At 48.8% G+C, this 25,348-nt stretch overlaps 11 protein-coding genes across 11 annotated transcripts; 7 read left to right on the forward strand and 4 right to left on the reverse strand.

The window, feature by feature from the left end:
• The first annotated feature begins 33 nt into the window (after positions 1-33).
• On the forward strand, positions 34-2,026 carry BT62DRAFT_943715 (FAD dependent oxidoreductase). The gene is made up of 4 exons (XM_043187894.1): positions 34-644; positions 693-961; positions 1,019-1,624; positions 1,673-2,026. Exons 1-4 carry the CDS (start codon positions 365-367, stop codon positions 1,877-1,879), a joined length of 1,362 nt encoding a protein of 453 aa, XP_043044304.1. The 5' UTR covers positions 34-364; the 3' UTR covers positions 1,880-2,026.
• BT62DRAFT_1001592 (uncharacterized protein) lies at positions 1,994-3,461 on the reverse strand (the record flags this gene model as incomplete). The annotated part of the gene is made up of 12 exons (XM_043176754.1): positions 1,994-2,215; positions 2,278-2,369; positions 2,415-2,486; positions 2,555-2,663; positions 2,731-2,798; positions 2,850-2,958; positions 3,010-3,023; positions 3,078-3,089; positions 3,141-3,150; positions 3,269-3,292; positions 3,342-3,390; positions 3,439-3,461. The coding sequence occupies 12 exons, from the start codon at positions 3,459-3,461 to the stop codon at positions 1,994-1,996; spliced, it is 804 nt and encodes a 267-aa protein (XP_043044305.1).
• A 262-nt stretch (positions 3,462-3,723) lies between these two features.
• BT62DRAFT_917107 (uncharacterized protein) lies at positions 3,724-4,919 on the forward strand (the record flags this gene model as incomplete). Its single annotated transcript, XM_043184024.1, has 4 exons — positions 3,724-3,907; positions 3,978-4,374; positions 4,552-4,653; positions 4,688-4,919. The coding sequence occupies 4 exons, from the start codon at positions 3,724-3,726 to the stop codon at positions 4,917-4,919; spliced, it is 915 nt and encodes a 304-aa protein (XP_043044306.1).
• A 581-nt stretch (positions 4,920-5,500) lies between these two features.
• BT62DRAFT_978732 (uncharacterized protein) lies at positions 5,501-7,141 on the forward strand (the record flags this gene model as incomplete). The annotated part of the gene is made up of 5 exons (XM_043189369.1): positions 5,501-6,175; positions 6,239-6,370; positions 6,424-6,652; positions 6,719-6,894; positions 6,944-7,141. The coding sequence occupies 5 exons, from the start codon at positions 5,501-5,503 to the stop codon at positions 7,139-7,141; spliced, it is 1,410 nt and encodes a 469-aa protein (XP_043044307.1).
• On the forward strand, positions 7,072-10,220 carry BT62DRAFT_536965 (uncharacterized protein). The gene is made up of 9 exons (XM_043181301.1): positions 7,072-7,322; positions 7,372-8,067; positions 8,113-8,708; positions 8,756-8,830; positions 8,876-9,128; positions 9,177-9,400; positions 9,446-9,522; positions 9,576-9,656; positions 9,711-10,220. The coding sequence occupies exons 1-9, from the start codon at positions 7,300-7,302 to the stop codon at positions 9,981-9,983; spliced, it is 2,298 nt and encodes a 765-aa protein (XP_043044308.1). The 5' UTR covers positions 7,072-7,299; the 3' UTR covers positions 9,984-10,220.
• Positions 10,221-11,771: 1,551 nt separating this feature from the next.
• On the reverse strand, positions 11,772-12,516 carry BT62DRAFT_537092 (uncharacterized protein). The gene is made up of 3 exons (XM_043181302.1): positions 12,339-12,516; positions 12,111-12,284; positions 11,772-12,052 (listed from the first exon to the last, which is right to left on the reverse strand). Exons 1-3 carry the CDS (start codon positions 12,366-12,368, stop codon positions 11,924-11,926), a joined length of 333 nt encoding a protein of 110 aa, XP_043044309.1. The 5' UTR covers positions 12,369-12,516; the 3' UTR covers positions 11,772-11,923.
• A 494-nt stretch (positions 12,517-13,010) lies between these two features.
• On the forward strand, positions 13,011-14,360 carry BT62DRAFT_928087 (S-adenosyl-L-methionine-dependent methyltransferase). The gene is made up of 6 exons (XM_043185434.1): positions 13,011-13,091; positions 13,135-13,256; positions 13,304-13,528; positions 13,583-13,913; positions 13,959-14,017; positions 14,064-14,360. The coding sequence occupies exons 1-6, from the start codon at positions 13,058-13,060 to the stop codon at positions 14,286-14,288; spliced, it is 996 nt and encodes a 331-aa protein (XP_043044310.1). The 5' UTR covers positions 13,011-13,057; the 3' UTR covers positions 14,289-14,360.
• Positions 14,361-15,284: 924 nt separating this feature from the next.
• Positions 15,285-17,185, forward strand: BT62DRAFT_978733 (polygalacturonase; the record flags this gene model as incomplete). The annotated part of the gene is made up of 16 exons (XM_043189370.1): positions 15,285-15,468; positions 15,525-15,541; positions 15,588-15,645; positions 15,703-15,770; positions 15,823-15,893; positions 15,942-15,975; positions 16,031-16,099; positions 16,148-16,195; positions 16,246-16,340; positions 16,392-16,514; positions 16,570-16,626; positions 16,681-16,773; positions 16,830-16,865; positions 16,933-16,983; positions 17,042-17,111; positions 17,165-17,185. 16 exons carry the CDS (start codon positions 15,285-15,287, stop codon positions 17,183-17,185), a joined length of 1,095 nt encoding a protein of 364 aa, XP_043044311.1.
• BT62DRAFT_1072832 (Clavaminate synthase-like protein) lies at positions 17,160-18,845 on the reverse strand. The gene is made up of 7 exons (XM_043178897.1): positions 18,330-18,845; positions 18,214-18,277; positions 18,025-18,164; positions 17,744-17,963; positions 17,613-17,681; positions 17,392-17,564; positions 17,160-17,340 (listed from the first exon to the last, which is right to left on the reverse strand). The coding sequence occupies exons 1-7, from the start codon at positions 18,711-18,713 to the stop codon at positions 17,290-17,292; spliced, it is 1,101 nt and encodes a 366-aa protein (XP_043044312.1). The 5' UTR covers positions 18,714-18,845; the 3' UTR covers positions 17,160-17,289.
• Positions 18,846-19,391: 546 nt separating this feature from the next.
• Positions 19,392-23,410, forward strand: BT62DRAFT_1001599 (MFS general substrate transporter; the record flags this gene model as incomplete). Its single annotated transcript, XM_043176755.1, has 32 exons — positions 19,392-19,478; positions 19,535-19,558; positions 19,615-19,690; positions 19,758-19,784; positions 19,844-19,890; positions 19,949-19,957; positions 20,013-20,033; positions 20,084-20,145; positions 20,199-20,300; positions 20,355-20,371; positions 20,430-20,445; positions 20,504-20,575; positions 20,648-20,714; positions 20,773-20,880; positions 20,938-21,009; positions 21,060-21,124; positions 21,178-21,217; positions 21,268-21,313; positions 21,361-21,440; positions 21,503-21,608; positions 21,666-21,732; positions 21,793-21,831; positions 21,893-21,928; positions 21,982-22,092; positions 22,144-22,263; positions 22,357-22,427; positions 22,496-22,642; positions 22,698-22,884; positions 22,909-22,973; positions 23,035-23,110; positions 23,164-23,281; positions 23,339-23,410. 32 exons carry the CDS (start codon positions 19,392-19,394, stop codon positions 23,408-23,410), a joined length of 2,253 nt encoding a protein of 750 aa, XP_043044313.1.
• Positions 23,411-23,454: 44 nt separating this feature from the next.
• BT62DRAFT_1072834 (PEBP-like protein) lies at positions 23,455-25,348 on the reverse strand. Its single transcript, XM_043178898.1, has 3 exons — positions 24,772-25,348; positions 24,434-24,720; positions 23,455-24,388 (listed from the first exon to the last, which is right to left on the reverse strand). Exons 1-3 carry the CDS (start codon positions 25,318-25,320, stop codon positions 23,731-23,733), a joined length of 1,494 nt encoding a protein of 497 aa, XP_043044314.1. The 5' UTR covers positions 25,321-25,348; the 3' UTR covers positions 23,455-23,730.

The following is a 25,348-nucleotide window of genomic DNA, read 5'->3' on the forward strand; positions in this document are numbered from 1 at the left end:
TTTTGAAAGGAATATCAATCAGGCGTGCACGCGTGCAGGCAGCACTGGCGGCTAGGATATTTTTGTGCAACATTTTTGAGTCCTTCAAAGCCATATGAGTCGGTGATGTGCATCTTTTACAGAGTTGAATGTTTGTCAAGTATTTGATGACAAGTTTCTAGAACGGCCAGCATGATATTATATCTTAAATATAGAGCAACTTAAATAAAGTTGAACTTTTAGCCACGGAACTTGGAGAATACCTTTTCCTGTTGTCGACATGATGATGGGCGGAGGTGGGGTTCCAAATTTGCAATACACGGCACAGTCCAAGTAGCCGGAAGACTCGGAGGATTATCGTATAGGAGGACTGAAACAGAGTCCAATGTCCCAAGATCCTTCACAAAATCCCCCTTTCCCCTTTCTCAGACCATGCTTGTCAGTTTGGCAGAGAACCACTCGTCACCATCCTTTGCTTCATCAAGGCATTTCTTCTCCAATACCTGCTAATGCCGATGCAGTTATCATAGGTTCAGGTATCGCCGGAGCCCTTACTGCATACGAATTACTGTCGGCACCCAATGGTCCCAAGAATGTCGTAATGCTTGAAGCCAGGGAAGCTTGCTCTGGTGCCACAGGCAGAAATGCAGGTCATTGTCGTCCAGGTATGCCTCCGCCATCTTGTTCTCATATCCTCTTATCAAATTTCACAGACGCTTTTCGTGGATTCACCGCCTTTTCTAAAATCCACGGCCCAGAGCAAGCCATGAAGATTATCGAGCACGAAAAGCTTGTTCTTCAACTGGTTAAACGGTTTATCGATACCCACAAGATTGAGTGCGACTTTGATTATTGCAAGACCTTTGATGTTATCATGGGAGAGGATTTCTGTCAATACGTCACTGGCAGTTTTGAGTCCTTCAAGCAATATGGTGGCGACACGTTTGGTATAACTTGGCTTGAACAAGGTGAAGCACGAAAGGTCTGTCCTCTGACACGAATTGTCGCGAGCAAGGTCACTAACAGGCTTCTTCAACAGGCCACTCGTGTTCCTGGGGCTCTTGGCGCGTTTGAGTGGAATGCTGCGAGTCTTCACCCGGCAAAGCTTTGTCTTGCAGTCCTGGCTCTGGGTCGCGATCTTGGCTTATCCCTCTTTACTCATACACCTGCAACGGCAATCGAGCCTTCTCCCTTCGGCAACAAGAGTTGGGTTGTACGCACTACCCGTGGTTCGATCACGACACCCGTCATCGTTCATGCTACCAATGCCTTCGCTGATACCCTCCTTCCCCAATTGAAGAACCTTGTAACTCCTATGCGTGCTCAGGCCCACAAGATAATCCCAACCCCTTCATTTTCGTCAACGAGTATGCTTACCCATACCTACTCGTTGCGATTCGCTTTACATCACTTCTATTCACTTATCCAGCGCAAGTCGGACGGGACGCTCGTCTTAGGCACTAGCCGGGGTATTCCCGGCCTCAGTGAGGCCACACGTGCAGAACTTGCTTGCAAAAACGATCGGGTATTCAATGAGGAAATTCAAGAAGATGCGATCAGATCCTTCAAGACGATATTTCCTGATTTTGGGGAGGAGGCTCTGGGAGAAGGGCTTGAGTATGGATGGACAGGTATACTCGGGATGGTGAGTAACGTCGACGAATCGAGGCTTAGAGCTTACGCGTTCTTCAAGACCAAAGATTCGGTGCCTTTTGTTGGAGCAGTCCCTGGTAGTCCAGGTCAGTATGTCCTAGCGGGGTTCAATGGCCATGGAATGGCGCGTATTTTTGGTTGTGCGCCTGGTATAGCCCAGATGGTTCTTGGGGGGAAGTGGGAAGACACAGGGACGCCGGACTGCTTCCAGATTACCGAAGAGCGGATGGAAAAACTAAGACAGTAAAGGTAAGTGTAATAAGGTTAGATGCAGGTTGGGCAGCCCTGCAATTGTACGATTATTTTATGCCAGTTACATTCTATGTGTCCACTAAGTAGACTGTACCATACCGCCTCTATTTTATTTTGACTTTTGGCCAACGGCTTCCCAAGTTTCACGGCTTGCCGTACTAGCATCGTCAGTCAATTTGATGTCTTCCATGTCTGTCGCTCGTGCAACATCCGCTAGTTCATGCTGTTCATCAGATACGAAGACTTCGAGCCGACTATTTGTGCCGAAACGGACAACCTGCGTGAGGGACATGTTAGAGCGGGCGGGTTGCAGCGGTGAAGTAAACATTTTCTCCAGCGGACGCAGTCATGATACCGCCAGTGGTATGTGAGTGCGATTGGCTTGAATCATACGCCTAACCTCCCCTGGAATCGAGACTGCTCAACAGGGTATTGGTGTACAGTTTTGATAAGGGGAAGTTGAAGAGGAGATGAAGTCCTGTTGACTATCCACAGATGAGTAGGAATTTATCGCAAGGAACCGGACGGACTCACGTCCACGAGATATACGATCAAACCAACGACCGCACAAACGGAAGTGAGCAAGCCGATCTGGATAGTTGCTGGGGGCCAGAAGGTGAGCCGACGTCATAAATCATGCTCCGAGGAACTTGCATTGTATGGTGCGCACCCAAAGGAAAAGAAAAAACCGACGACGTGAGAAGATGTACTGAGAGATCATACAGATGCCAAACAAGAATAGCGGTGATCAGAATATCTGCGGCACAAGCGCCAACGAGCTAAAGGATAACCCAGGCCTGACAATAAGGTTCAACACAGAATAGATAGATTGGTAGACCCGCATACCTTGATTTCCTGAAATCGGAGGAATGAACCTATACTTATCGCTTCAACAGTACTGGCAATGGCTCTAACTAGAAAGATGCTTCAATATCCTATAGTTCTCGGATTCATCGATTACTCACTAGCACCCACCATTGTGGCTGCGACGACCACGGTGACCAGCCAAAGATTTGAAGTCAGGATTTTAACTCCCCAGGCGAAGAATATTTGTACGGAGCAAGATATGGTGCCCTAGATGTTGATGAGTCCGACGGAGTAAGTCTACGGTTGAAGATACATTACCGTCAATGCGGCCGCTGTGACGATTATAGTAGGTCAGAGCACCTATCAGAAGATAAAGTGGTACGTACTCGTAGCAAATACTGCAATTAACGTCAGCGGGTATTTTATGTTGAAATTAAAGTATGACTCACCTGCGATGGGCTAGATCCACAGAAAGAAGCCATTACTGAGTCGAAAAGTGCATATCAGCTAGGATCGCACAACAAAGTGTATGATAAGTGTTGCGTACATATACACAAATTGCTACTCAAATGGCGACGTTGAGGATCAAGAGGAAGAACACCTAGAATAGATGTGAGAATGCCGATTCTGTCATTGAGGCGAATACATACGAAAACTTCAGTCAAGCTTTGTCTCGCCCGAAATACGGCATGAGTATTGCTGAGGAATTGCGAGGACCGTTGACGAACAATGGATATTGGCACTTACGATGCTCCAGCCTCAGACGACATTGTGAAGGAGGAGATGAGAGAGAGGCGGGGCTAGTAATATAGGATCCATACTACTCCTATGGCACACAGGAACAATGTACTGCCCTCGATGGTAGTCGGTACATGCAGAGTGCTCGGAGGTTCGCAAGTTGCGAGGCAACGAACAATGTGAGAAGTAGGACAGGGAAAGAACGTCTGGTCCATCATTTGATGCTACCCAAGAGGATACTACATAGCGAAACTCAGTCTGAGAGCGCCTTTGTCGTCGACTAGCTAGAGGAACATGCCGCTCAACGATCGTATTCCGCCTCCGAGGCTGTCCACTAAGTGGGAGAGAGATGAACAACGGCTGCCCGAAACAAACTTGGCCCTTCAGCTTGAGTACTTCCAGAGGTCGCAGAGACGAACCGAAAGCCAGAAGAATGTAGCCATCACTAAAATTATAGAAATAATAGTAGAGGTCGAAAGTCAGACATATTATTCCCACGCCCCTCGACGTTCACCGTCACGATGAACGGCTTTCATGGAATTACCTAGAACGCAGCCTGCTTTTTCCAAGCCTGAGACCTGAGGACTGGAACACATCTTGGGAACATCTCTGTAGCTCAGGTATCCTATCCCATCAACTCTGCCTCGCCATTGCTTTCCAAGTCGAGAAGCGCGAACCTGGTCCAATGGCGTTTGAATATTCAAGAAAGCTACAAAGTACCCTTGGTCTTCGCTTTTACATTGGTGTAGGAAGTGTCGATGCGCTGCGCAATCTTGATCTTGAAGCTAAATGGATTACTGCCATTGCCATTCCCGCTGCTCGCAGGCAACATGCTCTTGTCGGTTTATCCGAGGCATGCGCTATAGCTGGAAATCTCAACGATGTTAGGGGATTTACCGGAGATATACTTCCCGACAATATCTCTGTCGTTCCTCAAGCACCCCGGTATTTCCCAAATCCCGCATGAGATTTATTGCGCGAAGCGCGTCAAATATCTGGGACCGAGCGCGAAAATAAGTGTCTTGCCAAAATGCAGATACTGCACCCAAGTCAACAGCCAGCTAGATAGAGCCTGCTGTCGATGACTTTATGCGTTCTCCGGCTCTTGCGTCATATTTGCAGGCTCAATAGGGACCCTCAAAGTGATCTCTACATCCGGACCAAGGAGGGACGGAGAGGGACGACTGTTTCACGCGAATCGACACTCCTTTTCCTCGCATATAGGTCTGATAAAGCTATGACGACTGGCGATCGCCAGAGCTCTTGTGTGCCATTATACGGTATGGTTCTGCCCTGCAAAGAGGCTTGATCAAGGACATAGCTGGGATTTCAAAGCCGTAATTGATCAGATGGCTAAAGAGTATGAGTCTGTTATACAGCTCCGAAACCGCTCATGGGTCCGTTGCGTATATGGCGTTCCTAGTGTTGTGAGCTGTGAAGCTAAAGTCTGGTTTGTGTGGGCCGCTGGTACAGAGCCTGTTGCCATCTGAAATGACCATCCATATTTTACAACATATTATCAACATGAGGACAGATATCAAGCACTATCCTCGTTAGGCCGGTGTGCATCCCAAAGGCACGAAAAGGTGTTCATCACGGCGAGTAGCATGAGAAAGTTAATGTTGAGCCACCGTGGCGCCTTCTATCTTTTTTCATGCACAAGAACTGAAAGACGCTTATAAGGACTTGGATTGCCTTCTTGCGCGTCTTCCTGAGAAAGTTGGGGTGGTATTCTGGGAAGAGAAGCCTGGATGTGGAAGGGGACGTGTTTTTCCAATCAAGACAGAATTGCAACTGCGTCCCGGTACCGCGGACCGAACCTCAATCCTCTATCAAACCGGAGTAGATACTGGTGGATGCTCTTGAATCAGTTTTGAAAGATGGAAAACTGAATGTTCGTCCCGCTACGGGGCGCTTGCCATGGAACGGCAGACCGCTCAAGGAGTCCAGAACTCGAATTTGACCACAGAAAAAAAACGATGACGCCGCTAGTACACAGGCCACAACACACGTCCCCAAAAATGGATCCGCTCGTCCCCAAGAATTTGGCACTCTCCCACTGACGACTACCATGTCTGACGTCCCTACGAAGCAGGATGTACCCATCGACCTCAACATTCCCGACAATTATGTTCAGCATACCTTGACAACGACGAAATCGCTCCCTCCCATCACTCTTTCCAATATTCTCAATGAAATCAACTGGCTTTCTTTCATCATCCTTACCTCGACCCCAATAATGGGAGTTATCGGTGCTTGTTATACCAGGCTTAGATGGGAGACTGCCGTCTGGGCCGTTGCTTATTACTTCATCACCGGTCTTGGTATCACGGCAGGGTACCATCGTCTCTGGGCTCACAGGTCGTACAATGCTTCGGCCCCGCTCCAGTATATACTCGCCATGGCAGGAGCTGGTTCGCTGGAAGGGTCGATCAAGTGGTGGTCCCGAGGTCATCGTGCACACCACCGGTACACGGACACCGATCTCGATCCATACAACGCTCACCGGGGATTTTTCTACTCGCATATCGGATGGATGCTCGTCAAGCCGAGGCGGAAGCCTGGTGTCGCAGACGTCAGTGATCTGAGCAAGAATCGCGTCGTGAGGTGGCAGCACAGGCACTATTTGACACTCATCTTGACCATGGGTTTCCTCTTTCCTTCTTTGATCGCATGGTTGGGATGGGGTGATGCGAAGGGTGGGTTCGTATATGCTGGTGTTTTGCGCCTCGTCTTTGTACATCACGTCAGTTTTTGAGCGATTGTTATATTTTTTTTTCTTGGGGAAGCTGACGTATTTTTTGCTTAGTCGACTTTCTGTGTCAATTCTCTTGCCCATTGGCTTGGCGAGACTCCGTTCGACGATAAGCATACGCCAAAGGACCATGTAATTACAGCGTTTGCTACCATTGGTGAGGGATACCACAATTTCCACCACCAGGTACGTGTCGCCTCATGTTTGTCATATACGCGACATCTGACTCGGGCTCGCAGTTCCCGATGGACTACCGGAATGCTATCAAGTGGTACCAATATGACCCGACCAAGTGGTTCATTTGGTCGATGCAGAAGATTGGTCTAGCGAGTCATCTGAAGGTTTTCCCTGAGAATGAAGTTCGCAAGGGCCAGTTGACGATGCAGCTCAAGCGTCTTCGAGAGACTCAGGAATCACTTACCTGGCCTTCAAATAGCGATGACCTACCTGTTGTTTCATTCGAGAGTTGTACGTTTTGTTTTGTTTTTTTTTGTTCCGCACTACCTTGCCAAGGTATTGACGTTTTTTGTCAAGTCCAAACCCAGTCGCAAAAGCGTCCACTGATTCTTATTTCGGGCTTCATCCACGATGTTTCGACGTTTATGGATGAGCACCCAGGTGGTGCCCATCTCCTTGTAAAGTTTATCGGCAAAGACGCGACTACGGCCTTCTTTGGTGGTGTGTACGACCACTCGAATGCGGCTCATAATGTAAGTTACTGCGCTGCTTGACTGTCGTCAATTTGTTTATACCTTATAGCTTCTTGCTATGAAACGCGTGGGTGTACTCCACGGCGGCCATCCTCACATTCTGGACATCGCGAAGCGAATTCCACCTAGCCAACGGTTGAAGATTGCGCGGTACAATGAATTGAGTTCAAACTATGCTAGCAGCACAGCGTGGAGTGATGGTGATGAGGAGGAACAGGAGGGTATGGTGAAGAAGCTCCGAAAGTGAAGGTTGCTGGGAGGAGTTGTTGCTAAAAGCTTTTGACTCTTGGTTCTCTTTATAAATATGATGTGATGTTTTTTTGCTACGCGGCCCGGGATATACATTTGGAATTCTGTCACGTTGGTGACTTGTGTTTGAACTCGACCAGTGCCTCGATCGCTTGAATGTCGCTAATTAGTGATACCGAGTGCGTTCAATCACGTCTGGCCTTGCACCGTTCACCAATCCTTTCACAGTTATCTTATCCACAGCCTCAGACTCAACTACCTCCGCGACGTCGAGGATCCCTATGGTTCCCGTCTCATCTCTCTCGACTCGTCCTATACTTCAAACCCGTACATCCTCGCCGCCTCTCTCGCTGACGTCGACCGATGGCCAGAGCTTGCCATGCCGTCTAGTCCCCAAATCAGCGATGACGAAGAACAACCAGCCCCGGGGGCCAAAAGTTTGAAATACACGCAGACGATCATGGGTGGACGCACGGGCGGGCTGGGATTGCGTGTCAGTGGGAAACGGACGTCAGTGAGCAAGCGGGCGTCGACGCTGCTGTCAACCACGGAGCCGGACGTAGTGAAGAACTTTGTTGGGACGAGTGCGCCGGTGAATGAAGAACCAGATGTCGAGGAGCCAGAGAGCATGCCAGAGATCAACGTGCAGGAGCCGGTGGTGGTGGACGAGGTGCCGGATCTGCCGCAGTTTATCCCCAGATTCAAAGGCGCTGCTGAGATGGAACGGCGACGACGACTGAGGATGGCAGCTAGGAGAAGTCCTGATACCGCCCCGCTGCCTGGTCCACCACCGACGCTCAGCTTTGATGACTCTTCCAGCGACGAAGAGAACCCTGCGTCGCCATCCTCGTCGCCGTCATCATCGTCCGAATATGTCGCTGGTGGAAACGATAGCATGGACGACGACGACGACGACTTTGACCCGTGCGTGTATGTTCTTTTCTTTCATTCTACACTCATCGTCTACAGCGAGTTTGCGGCGACAACAACGCGCACACCCGGCAACTTTGACAGCGCCTCCGACATGAACTCGGTCCTCTCTCTCTCAAACTCAGGGCCCTCCCGTCGATCCCGCCCCCGACTGAGCCCCGTCTCCGAAAAGGTCTCCCCAAACCGGGCGCGGGCAGAGTCCCGCCCCCACAAACCACAGCGCAATCCCACCGCAGAGATGACGTTCACCCGCAAACGCGTCCAGCCTCCCAAGCTCCCCACAGTGTCCGCACTCTCGGCCGTGCTCAAGTCTGCGGGCACCACGACTAATCCGTTCAGTGAGCTCTACTCGTTGATCAGTGGCCGCGGTGAGAGTGCGTCCTCGTACGTCCAGGTCTACTTTCCCCATGCACAGGAGCCTAGGAACAAGGCCATGGAACTCAGTGTGAGGAAGGATGCCTCGGTCGAAGAGGTCATTGGATTTGCGCTATGGACTTATTGGGAAGAGGGATGGAAACCCAAGCTGGACGACGGTCTCACTGAGGATGACGAGAGATGGAACACCCAACTGAGTGCCATTGGATGGATACTCCGAATAGCTGAGGATGACGGTGAAGTCGACGATGACTTTCCACGTACGTCCCTTGTTTCAATTCTGGAACTATACCTTTATGTCCTCCAGCTCCTGATCGAATGGGCAAAATCGTCAAATTCAACGCAGATGCCTATGCTGTCTTGGAAGCAAGTCCTGCCCAAGGTTAATCTCCTTCATTTCCTCTATCCCCTCTCACCATCCCTCTAGTCGCACAGAACCGTATCCTCCAAGCCAAGATCCAACGACGTCCCTCTCGAACCGCCGTCGCCAAGAAATCCCAGAACCAGAATCCAAGCTCATTGTCCCTAGCAGCCAATGCCGCCCCCGTTTTTGGCTCCAACCTCGGTTCCCTACCGCTCTCGACCAGTTTAGGCTTATCATCCAGCGGGCCGCAGATGTTCTTGAGAATAAGAGTGGCGGACGCAGCAGATGCAGGGCACATATCCACCACCATCCCTGTGTACGTCCTTTTTTTTCAACCCTTATCCCTCCCTGAGCCCAATTCTAGGTCTGCTGAGATGTATATGCAAGAAGCTCTCGAGATGGTCTGCCGTAAGCGCAAGCTTGACAATCCGAAAGAGTACGCACTGTTGCTCGCGGACATGAGCATTCTTATCCCGCTTGATCGCACCGTGGCGAGTCTGCAGGGTAAGCGAGAGCTCGTCATCATCAAGAAGAGCAGGCTCGGGGGAGATGTCCTCAAGGGTGCTGGGCGGACGACTGACCCAAATGGTTTGCTCGCACCATATTTGCTTTCATTTCTGATGTCCTTTCCAGCATCGATATTCAAGCGCATTTCGGATACGCCAGAAGTCAAACTTAGCTCTGCGCTGGATTACACCGCTGCATATAAGGTGAGGCTTTTTGCTCTCATATACTTTTGTGCTAAGGTCTCCCCCTCCCCCAGAAATACACCATATCCCGCAAGATGCCCATGCTCGTCGCCAAGCAAGAAAAGACCCTCGCCATCGACGGTGTCTACATCCACGTGAGTTCCCTCGCACAAGCCCAAGTTAACCCACCCACCAACGCACTAACGCAGATCATGCCCTCCACTAACAAAGCCAAAGCTGTCTTTGACAACGGCAAGACCTACTCGTACCACATCAAGAGCATCGTTGACTGCCAGCAGAGTACGAAGAGTTTGAATATCTTCAAGCTGGTCCTTACGGGCAACAAGAGGTATGATTTCGAGGCTGAGAGTCCAAAGTTGGCGGGGGAAATTGTGCAGACTATTCGGAGTATGAGGACGGCGCTGGAGAGGAGTGGGACTGTTAATAGGAGCAGGAGGAGTCGGCATGGGGGTGGGGGCTAGGTAGGTAGCATGGACACAATTTCAACGCTTTTTTTTCCCACTGTCCACACAGTGATGAATTGGCGAGGGAGGGCCTCCGCGATCTGGCCTTTGAAAAATATCGTGTAATGGCTTCCATTCTCGACTCCTTTAATAATTGGTGCGCTATAGATACTATGTCCCACGGATGCTAATTGAAAATATGATTTCGATGTCTCTCGGTTAGGTAGGTGGGTTCCATTCATCTTCACCGGGCTGTCCAGCGCATAATATACTACGTACTCGCGTATCTCAGCTGAACTCAAGGCTTGTCATGCAACAAGTGTAGAGGACTCTGAAAAGTCGGAGTGAGAAGGACAGTCTTATCTTTAATGTACTACGGCGCTATAGTACATTTCGATCTGGCTCGGCATCAACCTTCCCCAAGAAGATTCTGCTTTTCAAAGCGGATATGACGCCGCTGTAGACCTTGTAATGTGTGTAGCTTTAGTCCCCGAGCCTCTCAGGGCTGATTTCGTTTCATAGGTCCTCTATTCTTACGACATGGAGCAGGTCAAATGCCGTCACGGCGTCCAATTTAGATCTCGACCTCCAAGGCGTTGCAGACATCCCTGGAGTTACCAATTCGAAAGGGCTAAACGACTCATAAAAGGGCACAACGGAAAAGCCTATTCCGATCATGATGCTGCTCGCCTTCTTGAAGCTTTCGGTGATTGGATTCAGGTCAATGTCCAGTGAGTTCTGTTCTTCGGCCAATGCATACTCGACGTTTTAACAGATGGGGCTTCGCCACCGAGAGATATTTCGGTAAGAAGAACGCGGAAATTAGGAAATCTCGTTTTATCACCCTAAGAAGGCCGTTTGTTGATAAGCCCTGAATGAGTAAAGGAAGAGCGCACTTAGTTTTCGAACTCGCAAATCAATTCCTAAATGAGCCTCGGAAGTCAACTGCTTTTTTAGAAGTGGGTTTACGTTCAGTATCTAAGTCGAGTATTTGCAAAAAAAAAAAAAGGAGGGAGAAGATGAGCTTCATCCGCTAGTGGCGCGAGACGCCACAGAAAGAGAATGATACTCCGGATAGCCTTGTCAGTGAAGCGAGAAGGGAAAAAAAAAAAGCAATAAATGCAACAAGAAACACACTTTCTCCGCACCCTACGTCCGAGTCGGTCTATTCACCATACCGATGTCTACGAAGGGGAAAAGGTGGCGTGCCGTTGATAGAGCGATGTCTCGCTGAGAATGGTACTTGGGTCTGCCAAGGGAAAAAAAAAATGACGATAGTGAGGGTTGGGATACCTTACCTACCATTGTACGTATCCACGGTTACGCATTTCGTCATCGCAATTCGGGTCATCCTTCAACGTCAGGACAAGAACAACTTGCGGAATGCATCGATTCTCAAAGGGTATATACATACGTCCGTACTTCAGTCTAAAGATGAGAGAGCCATGAGCCCTGAGATGCGTGTTGTGACATGGGCCCGGATAGGATCGTACTATTTCGGTAAAAGCGCGGTCATGCATCCCGGATTTACTCACTGCCCAAGACTTAGCAAGTTTTGGTCTGGGAAGCAAGGACACGTTCGATGAATCATATCGTAAAGCAAAGAAACTGAACATGTTCAATCATAGTTTTTATGTTTGATTTTACATCACACTGGCTGCATCTAGAGACTGCTAGTACTACTACTCAGAGTATGGCAGCAATTCAATCTACCTTGCTATTCTCTCGTGGCACGAAAACAGATAAGACAATACGGAATACTATTGTTAAGATTGCTTATGAACACGATTAAAATACAATATTCACGTCAGCGAATCAGTCTAATATCGGGGAAACGAGGACAGGTAAAAACGTTTAACAATGAGGCATGAGGCCTAGGACCTGCCATTTCCACATCTAGAGCTTCTTAACCGGAGTACCTTTCGCTGGCTTTTCCTCACCACTCCATGCGGTGGGTGCTAGCATAGTTGGAGCTCAATTCGTTGTACCGTGCAATTTTCAACTGTTGACTGCGGAATTCGTTTCACGATGTTCAGGACGTGAGGATGTCCGCCGTGGAGTACACCCACGCGTTTCATAGCGAGACTCTATAAGATGTTGATTATTCAGCGAGCGAGAAGCAGGGATGTCGAAAGGATAGCGTACGTTGTGAGCCGCGTTCGAGTGGTCATACATATCACCGAAGAAAGCAGTAGTCGTATCCTTGCCGATAAATTTGACAAGGAGGTGGAGGCCACTTGGGTGCTCATCCATGAACATCGAAACATCGTGAATGAAACCCGAAATGAGGATAAGAGGACGTTTCAGCGATTGCCTGGTCTACACCGGAAAATCAGCTTGCTTAGCAGGGCAGACTGATTAGAAGAGACGTACGACTCTCGAATGAAACAACAGGTAGGTCATCACTATTTCAAGGCCAGGTAAGTGATTCCTGAGTCTCCCGAAGACGCTTGAGCTGCATCGTCAACTGGCCCTTGCAAACTCCATTCTCAGGAAAGACCTTCAGATGACTCGCTAGACCAATCTTCTGCATCGACCAAATGAACCACTTCGTAGGATCATACTGATATCATTTGATGGCATTCCGGTAGTCCATCGGGGACTGCGAGTCAGAATATTGGAAAGAGTGATTGGAGGTCGCTGTTTCGTTGCTGTGAGGGTGTGCTGCACGTAACTGTCGGGAATGTTGAGGTTGATGGGTGCATCCTTTGGGACCCAGTGTTGTGGTCTGAATGGACCGGCCACTTATCGTTCTTCGATTTGAGCCTAGAAAGCGTCGACGTCATGATTCTGTAAATCCTGGTCCTGCAAAAGGTTCGATCTGAATCCCTCTCCTTATGTTTAATTCAAGCCCTGAGACCGTCATAGAGAGCATTCCAGACAACACCAGAGGGAATACAGCATCACCGTTGGGCACATTTATGTTCCCATCGCGAATGATTGAGAAATCCAAGTCAAGATTGACGCGACATTGACGCGTCCAACCAAACCCAAATTTGGACATTGCCTCCCTGATTTAGATACCGGCAACGCCCGAAGTTGTTCCAAGGGCTGCAGCTTGGCAGAGAAACGGCATTCCTTCCTCCTCTTCCATGGTGCAGGCGCTGGAATTCTACAGCGGAATAGGTACTTGTATTTCAACACTTTGCATCTACTTATTCGTTCACAGGCGGCCTTCACTGTGCTCTGACAAGAAGTCACGTCCCCGCAAGTGTTATCCGTGCATTTGACTGGGACCAGAACGCGTGCAGGATATACGGCAGGAATTATGGAGAGGGTATCGTGCGTCGGGTGCGTCGCCAACCAAAACCATTCGTTTTGGCTGATTTCATGCATAGGTAGATATATCGACGTTGACAGCAGCAGATTTAGGCGCTTTGGATGCAGAACTATGGCTCCTCTCTCCTGCCTGTCAACCGTATACAATGCTCAACCCGAATGCGAAAGGGGCAGCAGATCCTCGTGCCAAGTCGTTCTTGCATCTCGTACAGACTGTCCTTCCAGAGTTGGCCCCAATGCAAAGGCCGAGCCACTTACTGGTGGAGAATGTCGCCGGGTTTGAGGTACCCACCATTCCATCTATTCGTCCAAGCCAAGAATTGACGTGTCCGTAAAAGACTTCAAGCACGCGTCAAGTCCTTCTTGCTACCCTAGCCCGGATGGAGTACTCTGTGCGGGAGTTTCTGTTAACACCGCTACAGTTTGGGATACCGAATTCGCGGTTAAGATATTACCTGCTTGCGAGAAGGGAGCCTTGGGCCGGCGGGGTGAATGAGACCGTTCTGAGAGAGATACCGGGACGGGTGGCGGGAGACATCAAGATGGTGAGGGATTATCTTGATGATGACGGGGAGGGGTATGCGGTTTCGGATAGGGTGCTAACCAAGTGGGGCAGGCTGTTCGACATCGTCCTGCCTGGAGATAGAAAGACATGCTGCTTTACAAGTGGTAAGGCCCTTTGAACGTTAGATGTCTCTCACGTGTTTACTATAGGATACACGCACCTCGTTGAGCGAGCTGGGTCTATTTTGCAGATGAACGAAGAGCTAGACGTACGCCCAGTTCCTCTACAGCTTTCATCCACTCATTTTGTCGCAGACAACCAAGACGTTTGATGAATTCCTTCAAACTGCAGACCCAGCTATTCTACGCCCCCTACGCTTGCGATATTTCACGCCCAGCGAGCTGCTTCGTATATCTGACTTTGACCCGTCGCTATTCCAGTGGCCTGATGAGGTGTCGAGGAAGACGAAATATCGGTTGATAGGGAATAGCGTGAATGTGAGGGTTGTAGCATCGTTAGTAGACCATCTATTTGATTAGTTTCTGATGGTCTAATTAGTTATCTCAATCGTTTGTCCATGCTCGCTCAATGTTGCTAACAAGTCGCTGTCAGTGCGTATGTCCATGCCCTCACTCACATCCTCCATTGACCCTCTCGTCCAGCATCCACAACCTGCAGGAGAACTAAAAATAGAAGGCCTGATGGAGGCTGTTGTGAGTGAACCTGTCTGGGCCGGAGATTCTTTCTTTTTCTCCCAAATGCACGCAATTATCAACACACACTGCGAGGATAACAGACACCAGACACCGACCACCGACAGCTGTGGTCCTACAGTCGTCAAGGCGGCAAGATTTCGGGTGAAAAACGGAATCAGCAGGCGGGCCGGTACAGGCATGGTGAATCCGTGTATTCAGATCCTCATGGATCTCGCGTCACACGGCACTAAGCGATTGCTGCTGCACGGACCGCTAGTCGCTCAAAGAACATTTTTCTCATATGTGGCGCGACGTGGAATGACATCTTGTGAGTAATTCTACTACAGGTCGGGGAAATCGCAAACTTTGAAACGGGCCGCTACCTTGAGAACTCGGAAATAAAAATCTGAAGATCCTCAACCAACGTCAGGACAGACGTCGACACGAAGCGGAGCCAACGGCGCGTCATTACTGGGCAAGTCGATGCTCAGCTGGCTTTTCCTGTCGGTCCTATATCCGTCACTTATATCTCGCCCGTATAAAAAATCATTATTGATGCCTGAGCCTCATCTGGGAATTATCTAGGTAAACAGACAGGTACGAACTAAGGATACGCGTCATACGTGTGTTCTATAAATAACCGGTATATTTTTAGGAGCAAATGATTCAGTCGCGTGTTGATGGCAAGAAATTTCTCGTCCAACTCTAGCCTTTTCTCTCATGTCTCTAGTAGTGTGAGAAGAAGAGCATTTGTATAAAGATGTTATGAGTATGCCGGATAATGTATCACCCCGCTCAGATATCTCTCTCCACCTCCTTTCCCAGTCACAACCCGCTGCGATGTTCAAGTCTGCTCTTTTTCGAGTCCTGGTGGCAACGGTTGTTGTTGTGATGGCAAAAAGCATTCCGCGTGGTTCTCGACCCGCTAAACGTGCTAGCTGCATTGTCAACTCCGTCGCTACAGCTTCAGATCTTTCTGACTGTTCTTCGGTGACAATTGAAGCCTTCACCGTTAGTAGCGGCAGTGAGCCATTTCATATTACAACTTTGATTATCTGTACTGAAGTATTACGTGTTTAGACGTCCTGACGCTGGAGGTAATCCTATGTTGCATCCTCGGATCTTTTTTTTACGGTTTACCAGCCCGCCGATGGCGCGACTGTTACAATGACTGGCTCAATCACATTTGCCAAAACTACTTGTAAGTACGTCGCAAATATTTACTGCTTAGAAGTTCGCTGAATGCAGCCATTGTTAGCTAGTGGCCCATTATTCACTATTGACGGTACCGATATCACTTTCAATGGTGCGGGGAATGAGTTCAACGTCGGTTGTATTTTCTGATATATCTTCACGATTATCTGACAAAGAAGGATAGGGTAATGGTGCGTTGTATTGGGATGGCGAAGGCACGAACGGAGGTGTCGCAAAACCTCATCCATTATTGAAGTCTGTTTGAATTCTATACGTACTTGAACTTCGCTGACAGCTTTGTAGGTTCAAGGGTTCGGGCACTTACTCCGACTTTACGGTCAGCCAGGAAATGATTGTCACTAGAGCCCCGTTTTCGAAACCTCATTTGATAGGTGCTGAACACCCCCGCGCAAGCCGTTTCTATCGGCAATAGTGATGGCCTCACCTTTACTAGTATCACCGTATGTATCGTAAATTGCTCGGGAACCCGCTGATCATTGTTCCTGTAGGTTGATAACAGCGCTGGCGACATTGATGACTTGGGCCATAATACGGACGTGGGTACCGTTAGTTTCACTACCGAACAAGCTGGTTCACATTTATTCAGGGTTTTGACGTCTCTGCGGACGATGTGACTATTCAAGACAGCATCGTAAAGAACCAGGATGACTGTCTGGCTATTAACGACGGGACAAACATCAAGTACGTATAAACAGTTGCTTATGTATCCCTTCACTCTAAACGGGGCACAAGGTTCTTGAATAACCAGTGCTCTGGAGGCCACGGTATATCCATCGGCTCGATTGCTAGCGACAAGTCGGTTACCGACGTAACTATCAGTGGTAATACCGTCACCGATTCATCATACGGCCTGAGGTGGGACGTGACGTCATCATTCGTGTATACGTCTCTGAAGGCGCTTTTGATACAGAATTAAAGTGGACGCTGACGCCTCTTCGGCTTCAGTGTCTGGTATCACCTACTCTGGGTAGAGCAAAAGGCACCATACATGAAGGAGATCGTTGACTGATACATTCCACAGAAACAACCTGAGCGGAATCGAAGAATTCGGGGTGTTGATCACTCAGTCGTATCCCGACGATGACGGAACCCCTGGGACTGGCGCGCCTATTTCGTGAGCACGTCGGTCTTGTTGGAGAGGCTCGTAATGCTTACTGGATATTAATTAAGGGACATAAGCTTTACAGGGTCCACCACGACTGTAGTGTGAGTGCCCGTGAAGATCCATAAACCGAGGGATTAATCATTATTATTATCTCGTCCCTTCATATAGAGTTGACTCTGATGCAAAGCGCCTTACCGTTGATTGTGGTGCATGCTCAGGGTATGCACGAAGTTCAATGTGATACCCATAAACGCAATGTATTTAATTGACTCTTTAGGACTTGGGATTTTTCGGCTCTCACCATCACGGGCGGTGAAGCGGGTACGCTCCTCCTTAACGATGCCACTGTAAGGAGATCATTTTTGTTTCTGCCGTCAGTGTTGATGACAGGTGTACACAGATATCCGGAGGCTCGTACTGAAATGTTTCGTAACAAGTTGTACTACTTAAGTTTGAATTTACGATATCAGCCTTTCTTGTCTTGTCTGTCTGGTAGAGCGCCACTATCTTCTCCTGGTGTAGCGCCTAGTATTCTGAGAGCGTTCCCGGCAAGGCATCCCACATGCTCACAAGAACCTACGAAACCGTTAGCGGATTACATCATTTTCAACGTTAGGCTTGACTTACTACTCTCTCTCCCACCCACGGCGCACGTCCATGAGTTGTACGATGGTTATTGACAAATATCAAGTCGCCAGCTTCCCATGTATGCACGTACTCGAGCTCCCGGGTGATCTCAACGACACGATCAAGCCATTTCTCAGGGATCGGAGTCCCGTCGCCATATCCGGGCCGGAGATCTGGTAAGGTGTTGGAAGGTTTTATGAAAATAAAGGGTCACGACGTACAATGCAACCCGTCAGTCCCAATGAAGGGGGGTTCGATGGCTTTTTGGTCGATAGCAGACCCCCGCTGACCTTAGAAGAGTTACTCGTAAGCTTCCTTCCTACAGAATGAGACGGAGTGATAGAGAACGCACCAGCAAGACCATTGAACCAAGTCGGTATGCCACCGGGATTTATCCGGCGGAACGCTGGAACGTCTTGAATGACTTCTAGAGAGCTGTCATCCAGCCATTTGAAACGAGGGGTGAGCCTGCGTGCCTGCTCTTCTGCTTTGCGTCGTCGCGTCGGTTCATCGTCCCCGGGCAATATCTTCTGTCCAAAGCAGTACTCTTGGGTCCAGTCGAAATAATTTCCCTAACATTGAGAGATATAGTCAACGTCGGGCATCGTTATACATTAAATGAGCAGCTCGCACGTTTCCTCGATTGTGTCCGGCGGGAGGATAAACTTGGCGCATGGTCAGTCCACGCTTCGCAAGTTCTTGGACAAATTCTGGCAGTTCTTCTTTGACCCGTTCATATATCTCAAGACTGTTGGCAATGGGTGATTCCCCACCTAGAAGATGATAAGATGGGATCCAGTTGACCGGCAGGCATGGACTCACCTTCGTCGGCGGTAACCGTGGCATAGAAATGAATGAAGCCGGGGAAATGGGTGTACCGAGCGTACTGAGAGCGGACATGTTAAATGATAAAAAGGTGTGATTCTAGTGCCTTTCACCTCATTGTGTTGGTAGAATCGGCGAGTGCGAGGACCTTCGTTCGCACTGAATACTTCTGGTGCCTTGGTGAGTCGCTTTCCAGCAAGCCCGATCTGTTCAAACGGTTTGTTTCCTCGGGCTTCCTCGGCTGCGATAATAAGCTTTGAGAACGTGTCTGCTGATGCATGTCCAAATCCGCGAAATACGACAGCACCGTGGTCTTGTAATAGCCGTGTCAATTCGCCTGAACCAGAAATTTTGCGAATATATTCGACACCCTCTTCCACAGACAGCTGACAACTTCCTTCCGGACGATGGAATGCGATCGGAAAGGTTTTTCCATGGAAATTTCTGGCGTCCGGTAGCTCAAGAGGAACGAAGAGAGATGTTTCTGGCGTAGACATAGCAGACCAAGGTAAACGAGGATGGTCTGCTGAACGCCCTCGAGGCCGATAGATAAATCATTGAACGACGATAAGCACGCCATCACCGGCCGGAGTATAGCGAGCCATTTAGGAGCAACTCAGCAGGTACAGACAAACGGCCGCCGTGCTTATTAGTAGCCCAATCCTGGCCCAGTATCATCTGGAGGACGACGGCTTCATATTTAGGTTCCAAGGAAGGATTTACCGACCGCATCAAACTGCTACGACATCTCACCAAGTTATTATATGTGCAAGCCATCACCATCTCGACCTTCGTTCAACATCAAAAAGTAGTACTATTTTTGGAACACCAACGATTCACACTGGTGGCTGCGCAATCGCAACTCGAACTCTTGACCCAAGTCCAAAAATCGCGCAACGATCTGTATTATCGTCGCATGAGATGACCCAGACAACCTGGAATTATTTTATCCTGACAGACTCTGTCCAAAGTTCCAATGCCGCGGCGAGACGTGAGTTTCCAAATTGTCCATTGTGTTTTCTCACAGACCAATGACGCCTTAAAGCTTCAATCTCCAGGTTCAGTTGCTCACTACTGCGGAACTACGATGCTTCAAACAGGCCTCAGGCACGGTTGTGTTTTTTTTCCCTTAAAATGAGGGTTTTGCCTTGTACTTGAAAGTGAGCAGACGCACCATGGTTCTCGCAAAGGTCGCTCGTGTTGATGTTGAGCACGTCACCCCAGCTCAGAAGCAAAAGCGCACATGGAAGGACTATATATGGGTGTGTATTCCATGTCTCTTCATGTTCTGGCTCATAGCTGATTATATTACGTCTAGCAAAACCCCGGAAAATCGGCTGAAGTACGTTCCCCTTCTCTAACATCATTACAGCCATTAGCTTATCGCTTCTCTCATAGGAAAAAAGGCTCATCTACAAGATTGATCTGATTTTGATCACTTTCGGTTTCCTGGGAACATGGATCAAATATCTTGGTATGTTTTGTTTTTTTTTGGCTTGCGCATGATTCTACGCGGTCTGATTGCCTTTTTCGTACTCCAGATAAGAGCAATCTTCAGACTGCCTTTGGTGCGATTTCTCATGAAATTCTCTTCCGCTGCGAGTTAACAACTGAAATTATTGAACAGTTAGCGGTATGAAAGAAGACCTCGGGTTTTATGGCAATCAATTGAACGTTAGTGGCTTTGATACCATTTCCATCCACCTATATCTTGACATCTGCATTGCTTTAGTACGCAAATGTAAGCATTTGAGAGATGTTCCTGTGATAATAACTCAACGTTCCCTTTGCCCCAGACTGCCTATAGCATTGCCAGTGTACATCTTGCCTCAATCTCACATTTTTTCACTACCTTAACTATTCTCAGATAATTGGCCTTTGGCCAGCAAACCTGATTATAACTCGTGTTCCACCAAAGTGGTTTATCCCGTATGTTTTCTTTATCTAAAGGAGGACTGCGAAAGATTAACAGGTATATGTAGATTCCTTGAGGTTGGCTGGACGATTAGCACATTTTGTCAAGCACAAATGACAAATAGCACTCAAATGTGTGCGATCCGTGCTTTAGTTGGGCTATTTGAGACGTGAGTCTTTCATCTGTCATTCTCTTCAAGTCCGATGTTCAACGCGTCGCACAGAGGCCATTGGTCATGCAGTAAGTGATTCTGTGCTTTCACATCGACAAAGGATCTGAGACTCTTTTACTCGGAAAGTGATCTACTTGACAGGGTAAGCATGGTGGCTGCTCGACTATATCAATTCTTACTGACCCACGCTCTGCGTTTAGGGCGTGGTACAAAGACGACGAGCTAGGACGACGTGTAGCACTCATCAACGCTGCGACAGCCATCGGCCCCATGTGCAGGTAAGCCACAGGCATATGCATCCTCCCCCCCTTCCCCCTCTCTCTCCCATTTGACATACCTTTCAGCTCATACTTACAAGCCGCCATTTATGGTCCTCTGGACGGCCGCCTAGGTCACGCCGGATGGCAGTGGGTATGACTGTCCCACCATCGTTATTGGGGGTTAAAAAACTGAGCAAATTCTCGCATAGTTGTTCTACATCGACGGTATTATTTCTGTCATTGTGATCATACCTCAGTTGTTCCTCCTCCCCGATGTGCCTGCACGCCAACAGCCGAATTGGATGTTCACCGCTGTAGTATGTTGGCCATGTTCTCCTAGGATGAACTGACGCTAACGGTATTCTGCTCTGCAGGACATAGAATTAGCACGCGATAGAAATCCAAGGGAGGGTCGTGTACGGCAGGATAAATTCACTTGGTCACAAGTACGTGATTACTCTGTCCCTTGTTCTCAATCTCATGCTTACTCTTTTAGATTCGAACATGGTTCTTGCGACCCGAGATCCTTCTCCTGTGGCTCATGAGCTGGTGTAACTCCGTGTAAGTATATAAACGTGCTGGAAGTTGTCTGGTTTGATATAAACTGCCACTAGTGGATCGAAACCACAAGATTCATTCTCCTACTGGTTCAAGGTGCATATAGATTTCCTCTGCAGCGGATTATGGACTAACTTGACTTCTAGGGATATAACAGCATCAAAAAGGGAAGCTTCACTGTGCAACAAATCAGTGTGTTAGCTCTTCGTCTGTATTCATTCTCTAATCACCATTTCCAGATGTCTATCCCACGTTCACCTATCTCATCACATTCTTCAATACGTTAATAATAGGCTGGTCCAGTGATACTATCTTCAATGTGATATTTCATTTGACCGAACGTAGCCGAGAGATACTAACATGAAATTTTCTATCCTGCAGGGTCGAAGATGGCCGCCGCTCTGTGTTGCTGCGACTCTTAATGCAATTGTGTGTGTGCTGCTCGCTGTGACGCCGGTTTATCCAAAACATCGCGCCTTCCGTTGGTGTACGTGCCTTGTGTCCACTTGATTTGCTATACTCATCATATCCGCCCCGGTTTCAGTCCTCTACTACAACACAGGATGGATCCAATCATCGAGTTCGATGTTTTGGGCATGGACGCAGGATACGTTGCAAGTTGTTTATGTATTACCAGCTGGATGAGCGGCCATAACTGACCATGTCGCTAGTGCTGGCGACCCTGGCCTTCGGTCATTTGCAAGTGCTGGGTAAGTTGGCCGAAGATGTATTTCTTTCAGTGATATGAATCTTACAATATTTAACCTATAGACTTAACGTAGCGTCCGGTATCTGTACGGCAACAATGTACGGCTTTTTTTTTCCATTTGACTCATTCACATTTACTCACTGCACTTCAGCCCCCTTGCTCTCTTCCAAACTAAAGACCAACCGGCTGTCACGGGAGGCAACTGGGCCGGATTTGCCTTCTCCCTCGTCTCCCCTGCCGCCGCTCTCACGTTAGCCTGGTAGTAAGTTTAAATCAACTGTCGCACGTCATTCGATCCTGACTTTGTAAACAGTCAGCATAAGCACCGTACACTACAAAGATACCACGAAGATTCCGAGGCAGGCTCGAGTATTGATCAGGGTGAAGACATTGATAGAAAAAGCGTTGATAGTGTGAAGGGAACTGATCCGGAGTAAAACAAAACTAGCGGTGTATTAGCGAAGAGGCTTTTATCTTAGGTGGCCTTAACTGATATGTACTAATACATAGCATACTACACAATCAGACTCCTTATCGTCTTGGAAGTTGTCCGCAAGGAATCGTCCTACAGAACAGGGCCGGCTAATGTGCATGCTGGTGCGCCACATAGCCTAGGGCTTTCTAGACGCTCTTACTGCTCGCTCAACCCAGATAACCTACTTGAGGGGATCTGATCCCGAGTTTTAGGGATAACGAAATCGTCATGATAGGACCGTCCGCGGACCACGCATCTTTGATCACCACTAAACGAGTAGTAAGCACGACGTCTAAGTCCTTCTCAGACATCCCTCTTGGACTCATACTTGACTTCCGTGAACATTGGATGATGTATCAGGGAAGCACGAAGTCCGCACCAATAGCGAGCAGGGAATGCATCAAGCCTTCCCGCGTTCAAGGCCATGCTCATGATTAAGTTCGTGGCTTTTGATATTCCTTTCCATGATATCCTAGGTTACCTCGTTCTCAGGCTGAATCTTCGAGGCACCGCAGTCAAAATTGGTTACCGCACAAAAGCTATTGCCTGCGAATCACACCCCCTCTGGTGGCTAACTCGGTGACGATCTCACATATCTCTTAGCGTCAAATGGGAATTGATGTCCATCACCCGCGATATCCCGGCCAAGTCAACGAAGGGAGGCCAAGGTACGTCGGCGCTTGACCTACGTCACCTTCGCCAGTTCCCGATATTCCTACGTGTGTTCAGTCGGAGAAATCCCTGAGCCTTGTGAGGATGGATTCATTGGATCCGTGTCGGAGTTGATCTGTATCCGGGGAAAGATGTGAGATGCATGTCCTTGCAATCGTATGTTGCATGTGCCTATGTGTACTGCAGTACCTATATTGGTATGGTTTCTCCCTTCCTACATATGTCTACAGGCCATCATGACGAGAGGGAGAGGAGTTGGATTATCACGGCAAGTCCAAGGGACTTGAATGCTGAGAGATATCTGGTAAGAGTAGTAGTAAATAGTAGTTCCTTGTGGCAAGTCTTTCTACCCTCAAAATAGGCGTTAAACATTCTTGCGAGTATTAATGGGATCCCGCGAGATCCCGACGTGAATATAACGTCAGGCAATTAAGCAACGGCAGCGGAACAAGTTTGTACTGCGCCAGAACGAGTTACATAGGCAATTTTACTCAGGAGGGGTAATGGTACCGAAGCCAATATTATCAGAACGGAACCGCCAGGCCATGTAGAGCGAGAACAAACAGAGCATGTGCAACAAAAGATTGAACGGGTGAATGCAATAAGCATCAAGTCGACATCGCATCATTTCTATTCGCAAGCGCTATGATGCTCCCTCATCAATGTTATTCGGTGAGGAGTTTGTCAGCCGCATACCACCCGTTCCCGGAGAGATAACAAATGTATTGGAGACATACGAAAAGGACAGCATTTTCAAGCCTGGGACTCGGAAGGAACCAACATTTCAAAGTGAGGGGCCTTTATTCGGGTCACTAAAATGATGCAGGGTGTAATATCACCATCGCTACCGTTATTACTGCTTGCGCCGCCCATTAGGTGGATACCTAACCTATACCGCCACGTATTTCTTCTCGCCCCTGAGATGACCATAGCGGTCCGGTCGCTGAGGGTGGCCATACTTAGGCGGGTCGGCATCTGAAGGTGAAGAAAGGGTAAGGCAGGAGGAAAAGAGAAATAGTATAATGAATACACACGCAATACGTTCTTGTATACAACGTCCGAGCTCTCGTCCCAGACTTCTCGCCACATATGTGCGCCACCTCCTTGTCTACCATCTAGGCTCCACTTTTTACAGAATTCGCGGACGTTGAACTCCGTCCGAGCAGACTGCGGAACTACAGGGATGGGGAGATAGCGGCTGGTCACTCTGCCGGCGCGAGAGCGAGAGGTGATGGAGCATGCTTCTGTGACAAGGTTGTACGGAGCATCGGGGCGGGCGGGTTGGGGTAGGAGGAGCAGGGAATAACGGTGGTATGGGGTTCCCTGTTGCGGATGGGGAGGGACATACTGGGTATGTGTATTGAGGTTTTTAATCGGACCGGAAGTGATTGCTGAAAGCGGGACGTTGGGGCTGAAAATTCTAAGTCCAAGTCCAAAGTACAAAAACACGACATACCATAACCAATGCAAAAATGTGGTGAAAGTCTCGTTCTCTGGGTCCGGGACGTCTGGATCCACGAGCATCATGGTGTATAGCCTAGTATCAAGGTGGAATGCAGTCGCGTACACCGTCGGAGGCGCGATCGTCTGTTTGGGACTGAGGAAGACGCCTGGCTCGATACCACGACTGCGATATGTTGGGCCCGCAAGATGCGTCTGGCGGACCTTGATAGAGACATCGATACTCGGGCGCAGTGAAGGAAGAACGTCCGGGATCACGTTCATTTGGTATATACGTTCCATCTACAACATCAGGAAAAAAGGATTAAAAAGAAAAAGAAATAGAATGCTCACCAGGAGATCAAGCTTACCCTCGCCTCTCCAGTTCTGCTCCCTCAGGTGCCTATGAGCCGGATTGCGCATGTCCACTAACCGACTTTTAACGGCCCACCGAACCTCTGGGAGGTTGATCTCGCTCTGCACCTGTAAGATCCTCAGCAGCTTTCGCTTCTCCTCCTCATCTTCATCGCCTGGCTTGATAGACCTGCGAACCTCAGCAGCCTCGCGTTTGAGGCGGAAGCTGTCTTGTCGGATGAGCTTGATAGCCTCGTCATACGCGGGCAACACGCCTGCCGGGAGGGCGCGTCGCCATTTTGGTGTCTTCGCTGCTTTTTGGGGTGATGAAATGGCAAGTCGGGTAGCAGCAGGCTTTCGTCGTACGCGTATAAGGCTGGTGGTAGACGACTTGGATTCAGGTGTCGCTGCCTTTGGTTCTACTGTCGTTTTTGTTTGTACTGTGGAAGGTGGTGGTGGTGTCACTGACGCCGATTCCGTCATTTGTAGCGTCGCATTGCACCGTGTTAACGTTGACGTTGGCAGACGGAGCCGACGTAGAACGAGCATGGTCGTAGTACAAAGTCAAGTTTTCCGT

The sequence above is a fragment of the Guyanagaster necrorhizus genome (assembly GCF_019112545.1).
Source record: "Guyanagaster necrorhizus MCA 3950 unplaced genomic scaffold BT62scaffold_4, whole genome shotgun sequence".
Taxonomy (NCBI): Eukaryota; Fungi; Basidiomycota; class Agaricomycetes; order Agaricales; family Physalacriaceae; genus Guyanagaster; species Guyanagaster necrorhizus.